General features: G+C 35.0%; 1 protein-coding gene across 8 annotated transcripts in view; it reads left to right on the top strand.

Annotated features, from left to right (window-relative positions):
- Positions 1-12,595, top strand: part of STAG1 (STAG1 cohesin complex component) — a 453,259-nt gene that overhangs the window by 362,094 nt on the left and 78,570 nt on the right. For all 8 annotated transcript variants that reach the window (XM_059162692.1, XM_059162694.1, XM_059162691.1 and 5 more), the window contains one exon: positions 4,521-4,624. In XM_059162692.1, coding sequence (XP_059018675.1) covers positions 4,521-4,624 — 104 coding nt within the window. The remainder of the gene's footprint in view (positions 1-4,520; positions 4,625-12,595) is intronic.

The following is a 12,595-nucleotide window of genomic DNA, read 5'->3' as shown; positions in this document are numbered from 1 at the left end:
TAGTAGCACAAGATGAGATAGAGGCAGAAGCCAGATAATGTAGAACGTTTTAGTTTGTAAGTAGATTTATTTAGTTCATTCTGAGTAGTAGGGGAACATGGAAGGATTTTAAACGGGAGTGATATGATCCAATTCATATTTTAAGAAAAGTGCTATTGTAAACATGGCTTGGGATAGGCAGAAGACCAGTTAGATAACTGTGGCAATGCTCTCTATGGGAAATGACAATAAAAATATGGAGGAGGAAGATGGATTATAAAGAGCGAGCCCATAGTCATGTTTTAAGATTATGAATAGGAGACAAAAGCAGGAAGAACAAGAGAGTAAGAGCCTCTAGCAGACTATATTAAAAAGATGGTAAGATGGATGCCTGGGTGGCTCAGTTGGTTAAGCAGCTGCCTTCGGCTCAGGTCATGATCCCAGTGTCCTGGGATCGAGTCCCACATCGGGCTCCTTGCTCTACAGGGAGCCTGCTTCTGCCTCTGCTGCCACTATGTTTGCCTGTGCTCACTTGCTCGCGCTCTCTCTCTCCCTCTCTCTCTCTCTCTCTGGCAAATAAATAAAATCTAAAAAAAAAAAATCTTTTAAAAAAGATGGTAAGAAATAATTATACTTTATAGAAGCTCAGTAAAGAGGATGTTCAAGAGATCTATGGCTAATAATATCATATACTGCAGAGAAGAAGAATGGCAAAGATCATTAACTTTAGTGATGATTTAGATTGTTGGTGACTTTTAAGCATTTCTTTTCATTTCTTTCATTGATAGGCAAAGAGAGAGGCCACAGTTCAAGGTGATGTGAATAGAATCAATAGTGAGGAAATGGAGATGATGTGCAAAGAGGCTTGTGAAGGTTTAGAAAGTTGTGTAGTTACCTGATAATTCATAGTGTGGACAGCTACCCATTTCTTTGTTGCTGTGGCTATTCGTCTCTTGTCTGTGGCTTACAGCTTGTTTTGCTTTCAATTTTATTACTTGGTTTTGCTCTCATATCTTAAAGGGGATTTCAACTAAATTTTAAATAAACTGTTTTGAAATTTAGTACTTACCATTTCTCCCATCCAAGTACTAACCAGGCCCGACCCTGCTTAGCTTCCGAGATCAGACGAGATCGGGCGCGTTTAGGGTGGTATGGCCGTAGACAGTACTTACCATTTCTAAATAGATGTTTCACAATTATGAAATAACAAAATTAATGGCGTTGGATACTATATGAGGTTTAGTTATTCTTCAACACTAAGAAGGGTTTTAGAGCAGAGAAAAGCTTCCATACTTGATAAGTTGTTCTCTCTCCTCACTTTCCATAGAGCAAGATTTTCTTCATAAATAAAAGAAATGTATTTAGTTCATAGACAAACTTGTCATTCCTTTATCTGCAGTGAAATGTGAAAAATTATGAAATTCTAGAATCATAAAAATAGAGACTTGGTTTTATTGAGTGGGACACTTTTTCCTGTTAGGCTCTGGATCAAGGAGTATAAATGGAAAAACAAACTTTCATGTGGCTTTCCTAAGACAGGCTGACATTCATGTGTTTTTCTTAAGATAATCAAAGTGTTTAAACCAAAGAACTGATAATTAAGATGAACATACATATTCTTATACAGAATGATTTTAGAATAAAAAGGACAAGATTTTATTATGTCTTTGTCTTTTCATTGCTGTTGCCCAATTTTTTAAAATAATATAAACTTCTGAAGCTTAATCTCTTTCATTTATATCAAACTTTGTCTCTATAATCCCCAAATCTGTTGGCCTTTAACATAAATAAATATATAGAGAAAAGGGGTAGAGACAGAGATAGAATTAAGCTATTCAAATTAGCACTAGAAATCTGTCCTTAAAAATATGTAAGAGTAAATTCAACAAGGAAAGTACAAAACAGTGTGAAGAAAACCATAACATTTTCTTAAATGACATAGGAGAAGATCTCAAAATTAAAAGGCTATGTTATGTATCTGGCTGAAAGATGTTACTAAAATGTTCTTCCCATGTAATGAATAACTTTTTAAAAATACCAGTTTGAGGGATGTCTGGGTGGCTCAGTCGGTTAAGCATCTGACTCTTGATTTCAGCTCAGGTCGTGATTTCAGGGTTGTGAAATCAGCCCCATGTCAGGCTCCATGCTGGGTATGGAGGCTGCTTAAGATTCTCTGTCTCCTTCTCCCTCTCCCCACCTGTCTTATGTGCTCACTTGCTCTGTCTCTCTCTCAGAAATCAATGAATTAAGGAAAATAAAATAAAAATAAATAAAATACCAGTTCAAATCCAGTGGGTTTGAGAGAGTTCCAGGAGGTGAGATAAGAGGAAGAACTAAGCAAAATGATTTCAAAGTTTAGGGAGAATTCTTTTCCTCTGTTTAAAAGGCTGTATAGCATAGTCCTTAAGTGAACAGACTATGGATCAGACCACCTGGGTTCATTTCTTGACTTTACCACTAGCTGAGTATTTTGGAAGTTATTCAGCTGCTCTGTGGCTCATTTTCCCTGTCTGTAAAGCGTGAAGATATTAGCTCCTATCTCTTGGAATTGTTTTGAGGATAAAGCAAGTTAATACATATAAATATCTTAGAATATTACCTTACACATAAAAAATGTTTAAATGGTATTAGTATTATAGAAATTAGAAAATATTTAGGAAAAGGACTAGGTAAATGTGTCTCACTAAACATTCAAATTAGTTGAATTAAGTTACATATTAAAGTACATTATAGTATATTTTAAAGCGGCTATCATCAAAACAGTATGGCATTATAATAGGAATAGATATATAGATTAGTGAAACTAAATAAAGAATCCTGTATATGAGAGCCTAAAACATTTTTTAAATGTTTAAATGTGACATTTAAATTCAGCAGGGAAAGCTGGTTTACTTAGCAGTGGTGGAGGCCTAATTGGCTGTTCATTTGGTGGAAATAAATGGGCCCATACTTCATGCTATTAGCAGAAATAAATTCCAGACAGATTAAAGATGTAAAAGCTAGAGAGAAGAAAATGAACTAGGAAATACATTTCTCTAATCTCTAGGATAAGGAGATTGTTGAAAGCAATACAAGAAACCCAGAAGACTTTTTATATCTACATGAGATGATGGATATTAGTTAACTTTTTTTTTAAGCTTTTATTAATTTATTTGACACAGAGAGACACAGCAAGAGAGGGAACACAAGCAAGGGGAGTGTGAGAGGAAGAGGCAGGCTTCCCACTGAGCAGGGAGCCCAGTGCAGTGCTCAATTCCAAGACCCTGGGATCATGACCTGAGCTACAGGCAGACACTTAATAGCTGAGCCACCCACGCATCCCAGATATTAATTAACTTTGTGATAATCATTTTACAATATATATGTCAGATCATTATACTGTACAACTTAAATTTATACTATCTATCTATCTATATATACATATCCCAAGTCAAATATATCTCCTTAATACTGGAAAGAAAATAAACCACAAGTCATAAAACAGATCAGTACAAATATGACTTATAAAAATTAACAATTTCTATTAAAAAGAATTTCTGTCTGAGAAAAGATACCATGAAGAGTCTGACATCAAAAAGACAAACTGGGAGAAAATGTCTGCCTCATTCAAAAGACAAAGTTAATACTTCTTATTTACAGGAATTCAAGAAAGGTGAATAACAGTAGAAAAAATAGGCAAAGAATAAACAGACAAATCTCAGAAAAAAATTCTAAGCCAATAAACAAAATATATTTCACTAATTAGTAGGAAGGAAGAAGCAAAATGACAATGAAGTGCCTTATTTCAGTCACTGAATTAGCAAATATTGAAAGGATTTATGCCATCTAGTGCTAGCCACGGATATGAGGAACCAAACATCATTATTGCAGTTGGAGATTTGGATTGCAGTAAATAACCTTATATTTATCAGTATCGAGATTTTAACCTTTGACCCATTACCCTCTTGGGAATTTATTCTACAGAAATTACAGTTACATAAATATATGTGTGTTAATGATATTTATTACTGTATTGTTTATAGTAATAAAAACTTGGAAACAATTTGAGTAAATGGTAGAGGTGTGATTAAATTGTGGAACACTCATGTAATAACTTGTAATTATTTAGGAAAATTATTCATACATATATGTAGTGACTTGAAAGATAATAAAAAATCTATTGTTACTTTTTAAAATATGTGTAGCACTTTTTTTATTTAAAAAAAAGATACCCTATTTTATAAGCTTTAAAATGATCTGCAAGGAAATACAATAAAATTTTGGCATTGCCTTATTCAGAAATACAATCCTAGAAGAGACTAGGTAGTTGAAGAAACCAAAGTGTATTCTGTTTTTCTTTACTTTCTACATCTCTTTCTTGTTTGACTCATGGTAAGCATGTATTACTTCATAAAAAAAGAGAGAGAGAATATAAAGCTTAATTTCAGTCTTTAACCAGTAATAGAGTTTATATGTTTGCAGTTTTTAATAATTGTTTTCTCTTTAATACATGGTTATTGCAAAACTATCTACTCACACTAATGCATTTTGTTTCACTTTAGCAATGTCTGACCGTCAAGAGAGTGCTCTTATAGAGCTGATGGTTTGTACAATTCGTCAAGCTGCTGAGGCACATCCTCCAGTGGGAAGGGGTACTGGCAAGAGAGTAAGTTACATTAGTGAGAAATCTACAGAAAGACTTTTAATGTGTTTAACTATCTTAAATATTTGAAAATCTTAGTGGTATATTTAAACATAAAAACATGGTATTTTTATAAATGATACATGCTGTGGTGCTTTGTCTTTATATCCTATCTACTAATTACACTTAGGTTTCAGAAGTAGATTCTTTTCTTTCATGTTCCCAAAGCACCTGTACCTGCTTCTCTTCTAGTACTTTAATAATTTTCACATTCATATCTGTTAAAAATGCAGAAGGCTTTGAAAGAAAATGCCTGTTTTTACTCCTCCCTTTAGCAATTGTTTAATCTTTGGATAGTTGATTATTTTCTTTGTGTGTTAATTCCCTTATTTGTTATATGAGGCTAATAGGTTTTAGTGGTATTGAGATAATTACTGATGGAAAGGCAAGTTCTGTTGGTATGCAGAGGTAGGTAATTCTTATCTGCACCAAAAAGAAAGCAAGAAAGGAAAGGGAGGGAGGGAGGGAAAAAAAGGAAGGGAGGAACAGAAAGGAAAAAATATAAAACTGCAGAATTTGTCCAAAAACCTTATCAAAGGGTTCTGGGAATTCACCAAAGATAGAAGACAAATTGAGATATGTATTTTTGAAAATCTGCCAAAGGTTAAGGTAAAAGCAACAGGAGTCTGCTGCATTTTTGCCTGGCATTATAATTCACACACCCATAGCCATAAACTTGATACAGTTTTACCAGAGTGGTACATGGTAAAAACCAGCAGCTTTGCTCTTAGAGGGGACAGACTTAACAGTACAAATGGCAAAAGTCCAGAGCTTTTTAAGCCAGAAATGGCAAACATGGTAGAAACAAATACAGAAAAACCCACAGCTGTGATATTCAGAGGTTGTAGTCCCAGATGGGAAGAACAGTTAACTGACCAAAAATCTAACTAAAAAATCCTGGAAATGAGAAAGCCATGAAAAGGATTAGATAAGCTCTCCGTATATTACTGACTGACTGAGAAACCTGAGATAACCCAATGGACAATAAAAGTCAAAGCAGACTTAAGAATTGGCTGGACTTTGTTTTTTTTCTTTATATTTGTTATGTTTTTATTTTTTATTTTAATTCTAGTAAACACATGCTGTTGTATTAGTTTTATATGTATCCTATAATGATTAAAAAATTCTGTACATTACTCAGTACTCATCATGAGTAAGTGTACTCTTAATCCCTTCACCTACTTTATCCATCCCATACCCACCTCCCCTCTGATGACCATCAGTTTGTTCTCTATAGTAAAGAGTCTGTTTCTTTCTTTTTTTATGTGTGTATGTCTCTTTTTTCTTTCCCTTTGCCCATCTGTTTCTTAAATTCCACAGGTGATTAAGATCCTATGCATTTTGTCTTTCTCTGATTTAATTTCAGTTAGCGTTATACTCTTTAGCTCCATCTACATAATTACAAATGGCAAGATTTCATTCCTTTCTATGGTTGAATAATATTCTCTTGTGTTTGTGTGTGTTACACACACACTCCCCACATCTATTGATGGGCACTGCGCTCTGTCCATAATTTGACTATTCTAATAATGCTGCAATAAACATAGAGGTGCATGTATCCATTTGAATTAGTGCTTTTGTGGGAGTTTTTTTTTTTTTTTTTGTATTTTACCCAGTAGTGTAATTACTGGATTGCAGTGTAGTTCTATTTTTAACTTTTTGAGGAAACACTGTACTGCTTTCCACAGTGGTTCCACCAGTTTGTATTCCCACCAGCAACATATGAGGGTTCCTTTTTCTTCACATCCTTGCCAACACTTCTTGTTTCTTGAAGAACAGGCTGAACTTTGAATATGCTTTCTAACCCAGGTCTCAGAGGGGTGAACCCTTATAGATTTGAAATTTAAGTTGAAGATTATTTTTTTAAATATAAAAATTAGAAAAATAAGTTAAAAACCCATTGTTACTACAGTGTATTACCTTAAAATGTTGACTCTTCCAGAAAAATTACAGCCAAGCAAAGAAACAAAACATGACCATACTTGGGCAGAGGTGGGGAGAATGGGTGGTGAAGCAGACAATAGAAATGGCTTCTCAGTAGGCCTAATTGTTGGACTTTGCAAATACTTCAGAGCCCTTTTTATAAATATGTTGAGAGAATCAAGAGAAAATATGTCCAAAGAATTACAGGACAATATGATAACAGAAATAAGGAAAACTTAATGGAAATTCTGGAGTTGAAATTTGAGATGACAAGAATGAAACATTGAACATGAAGGTAAATTAATAAAAATCATTCATTCTGAAGAACAGAGAAGATTGAAGAAAAATGAACAGAGCCCAAGAAATGTGTGAAACATTAGGTGCCTCAAATTTTTATAATGAGAATTCCAGAAAGAAAGCAGTAGGAGAAAGAGACAGGAAAGAAAAACACTGAAAGAGGGGCCCCTCGGTGGCTCAGAGGGTTAAGCCTCTGCCTTCAGCTCAGGTCATGGTCTCAGGGTCCTGGGATCAAGCCCCACGTCAGGCTCTCTGCTTGAGAGGGAGCCTGTTCCTCCCTCTCTCTCTGCCTGCCTCTCTGCCTACTTGTGATCTCTCTGTCAAATAAATAAATAAAATCTTAAACAAAAACATTCAAAGAAATATTCGCCAAAAACTTGCCAAATGTGATGAAAAATATTAATCCAAAGAACAGGAAGCTTAACAAAACTCAAGTAATATAAACACAAAAGATTCATTTCCAGACAGGATAGTCACTATCAAAAGCCAAAAACAAAAAACCTTGAAAGCAACAAGAGAAAAACGGGAGTCATCATTTAGAGACCAATTGTAATAAGATTAGCAATTAATTTTTTATCAGAGACAGTGGAGGCCAGAAGACTGACAGAATGACATATACACTGAAAGAAAAAAAAATTGGCTACCAAGAATTCTAAATCTGGTAAAACTATCTTTGAAATATGAAGGTGAATTAAAAACATTCTCAGATAAACAAAGATTGACAGACATGTTTCTTGAAGACCTGCCTTAGAGGAAATACTAAAAGAAGTCCTTTAAGCTGTAAAGAATAATATCAAATGGTAGAATTCTAATCCGTAGAAAGGAATGAACAGTACCAAAAATGGTAAATATGTGGGTGGATATAAAAGGCTGTGTATATTATATATTTTTTTCCTTTTTTTCTCTTTTTTACTTTAAAGGGATTATTTAAAGCAGTAATTACAGCACTAAAGTACTAAGATTATAAGATATATAGATGTACGTGACAGCAATAACAAAGAAGGGTAAAGGAAATGGAATTTTTTTGGAGCAAAATTGCTTTATTTTGCTATAATTAAATATAAGCCTGAAGTTGATTATTATAAATGAAAGAGTTTATTAGAACCCTCAAAGAAGGTGGCAAAGAAGAAACAAAGAAAAAGACATAATATGTATAGATAGTGGAATGGCGGGCATAAATTTAATATCAAAACTTAATTTAATATGAATATACAGAGGGGTGCCTGGATGGCTCAGTCCGTTAACCGTCCAATTCTTGATTTGGGCTCAGGGCATGATCTCCGGGTCCTGGACTCAAGCTCCATGCTCAACAGGGAATCTGCTTCTCTCTACACTTTGCTTTCTGCCCCTCCTCCCACTTGCACACACTCTGTTTCTCTCTAAAAAATATGTCTAGTCTGTGTTTATATATATATGAAGAAATCCAAAGCATAGAAATTAAGAAAACTGTGGACTGGGTGTGAAAAGATACTAAGCAGTTATTGTTTCATTTTGTTGGGAGATGGCAAGTTGTATTTTTCTTAAGTCTTCACTGTTAAAAACATACACTTAAATATTTATGGGTGAAGTGAAATGATATACTAAGAATTCACCTTAAAAATGTTGCTGAAAAATAAACCCCATGGGAATTAATGAGGCAATAATGACAAATGAGTGGTTTTTAGATTTTCCAAAATAAAAGTCTTAAAATATATTTTGTCCCAACTTTGAGATGAGAGCCTATTCTGGCTAAACCTTTCTAACCTTTTTGACATATCTTAATCATTTTTTGTGTACTTTCTTGCTTTCTCATAAAGTTCGCTCTTTATCTTACTGTTTATATTAGTTAACTATTGCCATGTAAAAATTACTTTAAAACTTAGAAGATAAGGGGCGCCTGGGTGGCTCAGTGGGTTAAGCTGCTGCCTTCGGCTCGGGTCGTGATCTCAGAGTCCTGGGATCGAGTCCCACATCAGGCTCTCTGCTCCGCGGGGAGCCTGCTTCCCTCTCTCTCTCTCTCTCTCTGCCAGCCTCTCTACCTACCTGTGATCTCTCTCTCTCTGTCAAATAAATAAATAAATAAATAAATAAATAAATAAATAAATAAATAAATACAGACTTAGAAGATTAAAACAGTAAGCCTTCATTATCTCAGTTTCTGTGGGTCGGAAACTTGGGAGTGTCTTAGCTGGTTGATTTTGACTAAAGGTTCTCAATAGATTGCATTTAAGATGTTAACAAGATGCTAACTTTAGTGCTAACTCTGAAGATTTGGTTGTTAATTTACTACTTCCATAATGTCTTCCATGACTGGCAGGTTAGTGTTGATTGTTAGTGGGAAGCTTTAGCACCTCACCTTACCAACCACTCAGTAGGACTGCTTGAGTGTTTTCATGACATGGTTGCTGCCCCTTCCCCCCCGTCTTAGAGTGAATTATCCAAGAAAGAATAAAGCAGAATGAATGATCCAAAGGAAAGTAAGGGACTTCTGTGTCTTTTATGAACTAGTTCTCAGAAGTCACATAACATTTCCACAGTCTCCTATTGGTTAACAAATGTCAACCTTAGTCATTGTGGGAAGAGACAATGCCATGATACCAGGAGGTAGTGGTTACTGGAAGGCACTTTGAAGGCTGACTCTTAAATTATTCTACCACAGGGGGCGCCTGGGTGGCTCAGTGGGTTAAGCCACTGCCTTCGGCTCAGGTCATGATCTCAGGGTCCTGGGATCGAGTCCCGCATCGGGCTCTCTGCTCAGCAGGGAGCCTGCTTCCTCCTCTCTCTCTCTCTCTCTCTCTCTCTGCCTGCCTCTCAGTGTACTTGTGGTTTCTCTCTGTCAAATAAATAAATAAAATCTTTAAAAAAAAAAAAAAAAAAAAAAAATTATTCTACCACAGGAATTTCCAACAAGCCATGGTGCCTTTTACTAGAATAGTATTTAAAGTTAAAATCTTGTCACTAAGGGTATTCATTGTCAATTGATTATTATTTCTGATAGACACTTTGAGTACACAGAGCTAAGAAATATATGTATATATTTGTATATATCCATATATAAATTACATAGTCATATTGATATTGATCGCTTAAATTTAGCATAACAAGGTTTTTACCTCTTTGATTTTGTATGTTTTTTTCTCATTTTTATTTTTTGGAAATATGTAAAATATGTACATCATTAAAAGGTCAAAACCTTGTAAAAATATACATTCAGAGAAGTCTTTCATATATTTGTATCTCCCTTTACATCCATTCCTTCTTTGTTTTTTTTTTTTTTAAAGATTTTATTTTTATTTATTTGACAGAGATCACAAGTAGGCATAGAGGCAGGCAGAGAGAGAGAGAGGAGGAAGCAGGCTCCCTGCCGAGCAGAGAGCCCGATGCAGGACTCAATCCCAGGACCCTGAGATCATGACCTGAGCCGAAGGCAGCGGCTTAACCCACTGAGCCACCCAGGCGCCCCACATCCATTCCTTCTAATAACCATTTTTATTTGTTTTCAGACTATCCTTCTAGTGCCTCAAGTATAGATAAATGGATGCACTCCATCCTCCTCCCTGTCCTTCAAAAGACAGCATATTTTGTACAGTGTTCTGTACCTTACATTTTTATTTAACAGTGCATCCTAGATATCACTCTGTACCTTTATTTAGATTTCTTCATTTTCTTATGAATGCATAGTATCCATTATGTGGATACACGATTGAGAGTCTTTTGGGTTGTTACCAGTCTTTTACTATTAGAAATAGTGTTCTGTTAGAAATAACTCACTATGCAGCCGAATAATATTGTGCATTTCACACTTGTACCTTGTGTGTGGGTGGGGTAGATTGCTTAAAAGTAGGATTATTAGGTCAGAGGAATAATGTGTATACAATTTTGTTAGATACTGGCAAATTTCTCCTTCATAGGTAATATGCCATTTTTACCATTCCCATCAGAGGTTTTGAGGATTGAGTAGTTCATGCATATAGACCACCTACCATAATGATCACTTAGTCAAAGACTGCTATTTCTCCAAAATCAGTATCTTTAGACCTCTCTTAAGTTGTGAGATGAATTTCATGACTTCTCAATATCCTGAATGCATTCCTAGACTTATATTCCACATAATATGTAGTCCCTTATATTCCTTTGTGCAGAGCTAACCACAATAATCCAGAGTGATTATTTTCTATTTTAAGATGTTGAAAAGCAATAAAGTTCTGGAAGAGGAACCAGATAGGAGACCTTATTACTTCTTTCACATATCATCAAACATCTGCTGTGAGAATGAAGACCACTCTCAGTACTCAGACTATTGACAATTCCAGGAAATGTTTGAAGGGATGCACTGTTATTGTGAAGGGGCCCAGAGGAACCCTGGGAAGAGAACTCCATTTCCTTAGAAAGAAAAAGAAGAGGTGCCAACTTGAGAGAAATAGAAAAGAAATGGATATTGTTTGCACTCTGTAGTCATACATAAAACATGATGAAGGGCATTAGACTGGGCTTCTGTTACAAGATGAGGTCTTTGTATGCTCACTTCCTCATCAGTGTTGTTGTTCAGGACAGTGGTTCTCTTTTGAAATCCAAGATTTCTTGGGTGAAAAGAATGCAACCACAGAGTTCGGATGAAGCCAGGTATTGCTTGTTCAGTATCTCAAACCCAGAAAGATAAGCTGATTTTTGAAGGAAATGACAATGAACTTGGACTGAACTCAGCTACTTTTTGGTTCAGCAAACTGTGACAGTTAAAAACAAGACTATCAGAAAATTTTGGGTGGTATGTTTGTGAAAAAGAAACAGTTTAGCAGGTGATGAATAAGATCTAAGTTGTCCAGTTACAGAAACAGCAAGATGCTGGATGATTTTTCAGAGTTATTTGTGATATTTTAAAGATGCAATAAAAGCTGTATTGATGGTAAAAAAAAGGGGGGGGTTATATTTATAAAGTGGTATTTTATATTAGAATGTTTATATTGGAAACATTCAGCCATTCAACATTATGGTAATAAGTGCCTTCAAGATAATTACAAAATACCTAGGGGAAATTATCTTTTTTTTTTAAGGCATGAAAAAACATTAACTTCATTTATTTTGAGAAATATTACAGTACATTTTACTCCCTCTTAGATAAGCAACCTTGGTTGAGTAAATTCCTTTATAAACAGTTACCATTTATTAAGTGCGTGTTCTACAAAAGGCACTGGCCTAGCCTGGCACTTAGTAGGCTTCTTATTGTATCTCTGATGCTAACAGACACCAGACCATGTATGATTCTTAGCAATGGACCCAACCATGCTCAATCTAGAACTTATAGAAATAGTGATAAAATGGTTATTTTTACAGAAATGAGACTAAGAATGTGACCTCTGAGACTGTCAGACCTTGAGGATATTATCTTAACAGAACTTGCATTTTAATATTTTATTTTTGGAACCACTTATGGTTTAACTAGTTGAATATGGGACAGGGTGATGGGCTTTAACAGCTTCAGTTGGTTCAGTGATAACAGGCTGTACCCCTATGTCTTGATTATTGCCTAACAGACTTAGGACTTAGAAGGACAACTAAATATAACTGAGTCCAGAAACATTGTTAGTATATACTTTAAAAAATATGTGAAAATTTATGAGCTGCTACTAGTAAAAGAAACATTACTTTTTAAAGTATTTTTAGAGAGGTGTGTTTAATGTAGGGGAGATTACTGTTACTAACATACTGAGGTTAAAACTGGAAAAATTATTTCACTGT

Source organism: Mustela lutreola, chromosome 2 (genome assembly GCF_030435805.1).
Source record: "Mustela lutreola isolate mMusLut2 chromosome 2, mMusLut2.pri, whole genome shotgun sequence".
Taxonomy (NCBI): Eukaryota; Metazoa; Chordata; class Mammalia; order Carnivora; family Mustelidae; genus Mustela; species Mustela lutreola.
The sequence above is the reverse complement of the archived record's forward strand: the minus strand, read 5'-3'. Positions and strand labels throughout refer to the sequence as shown.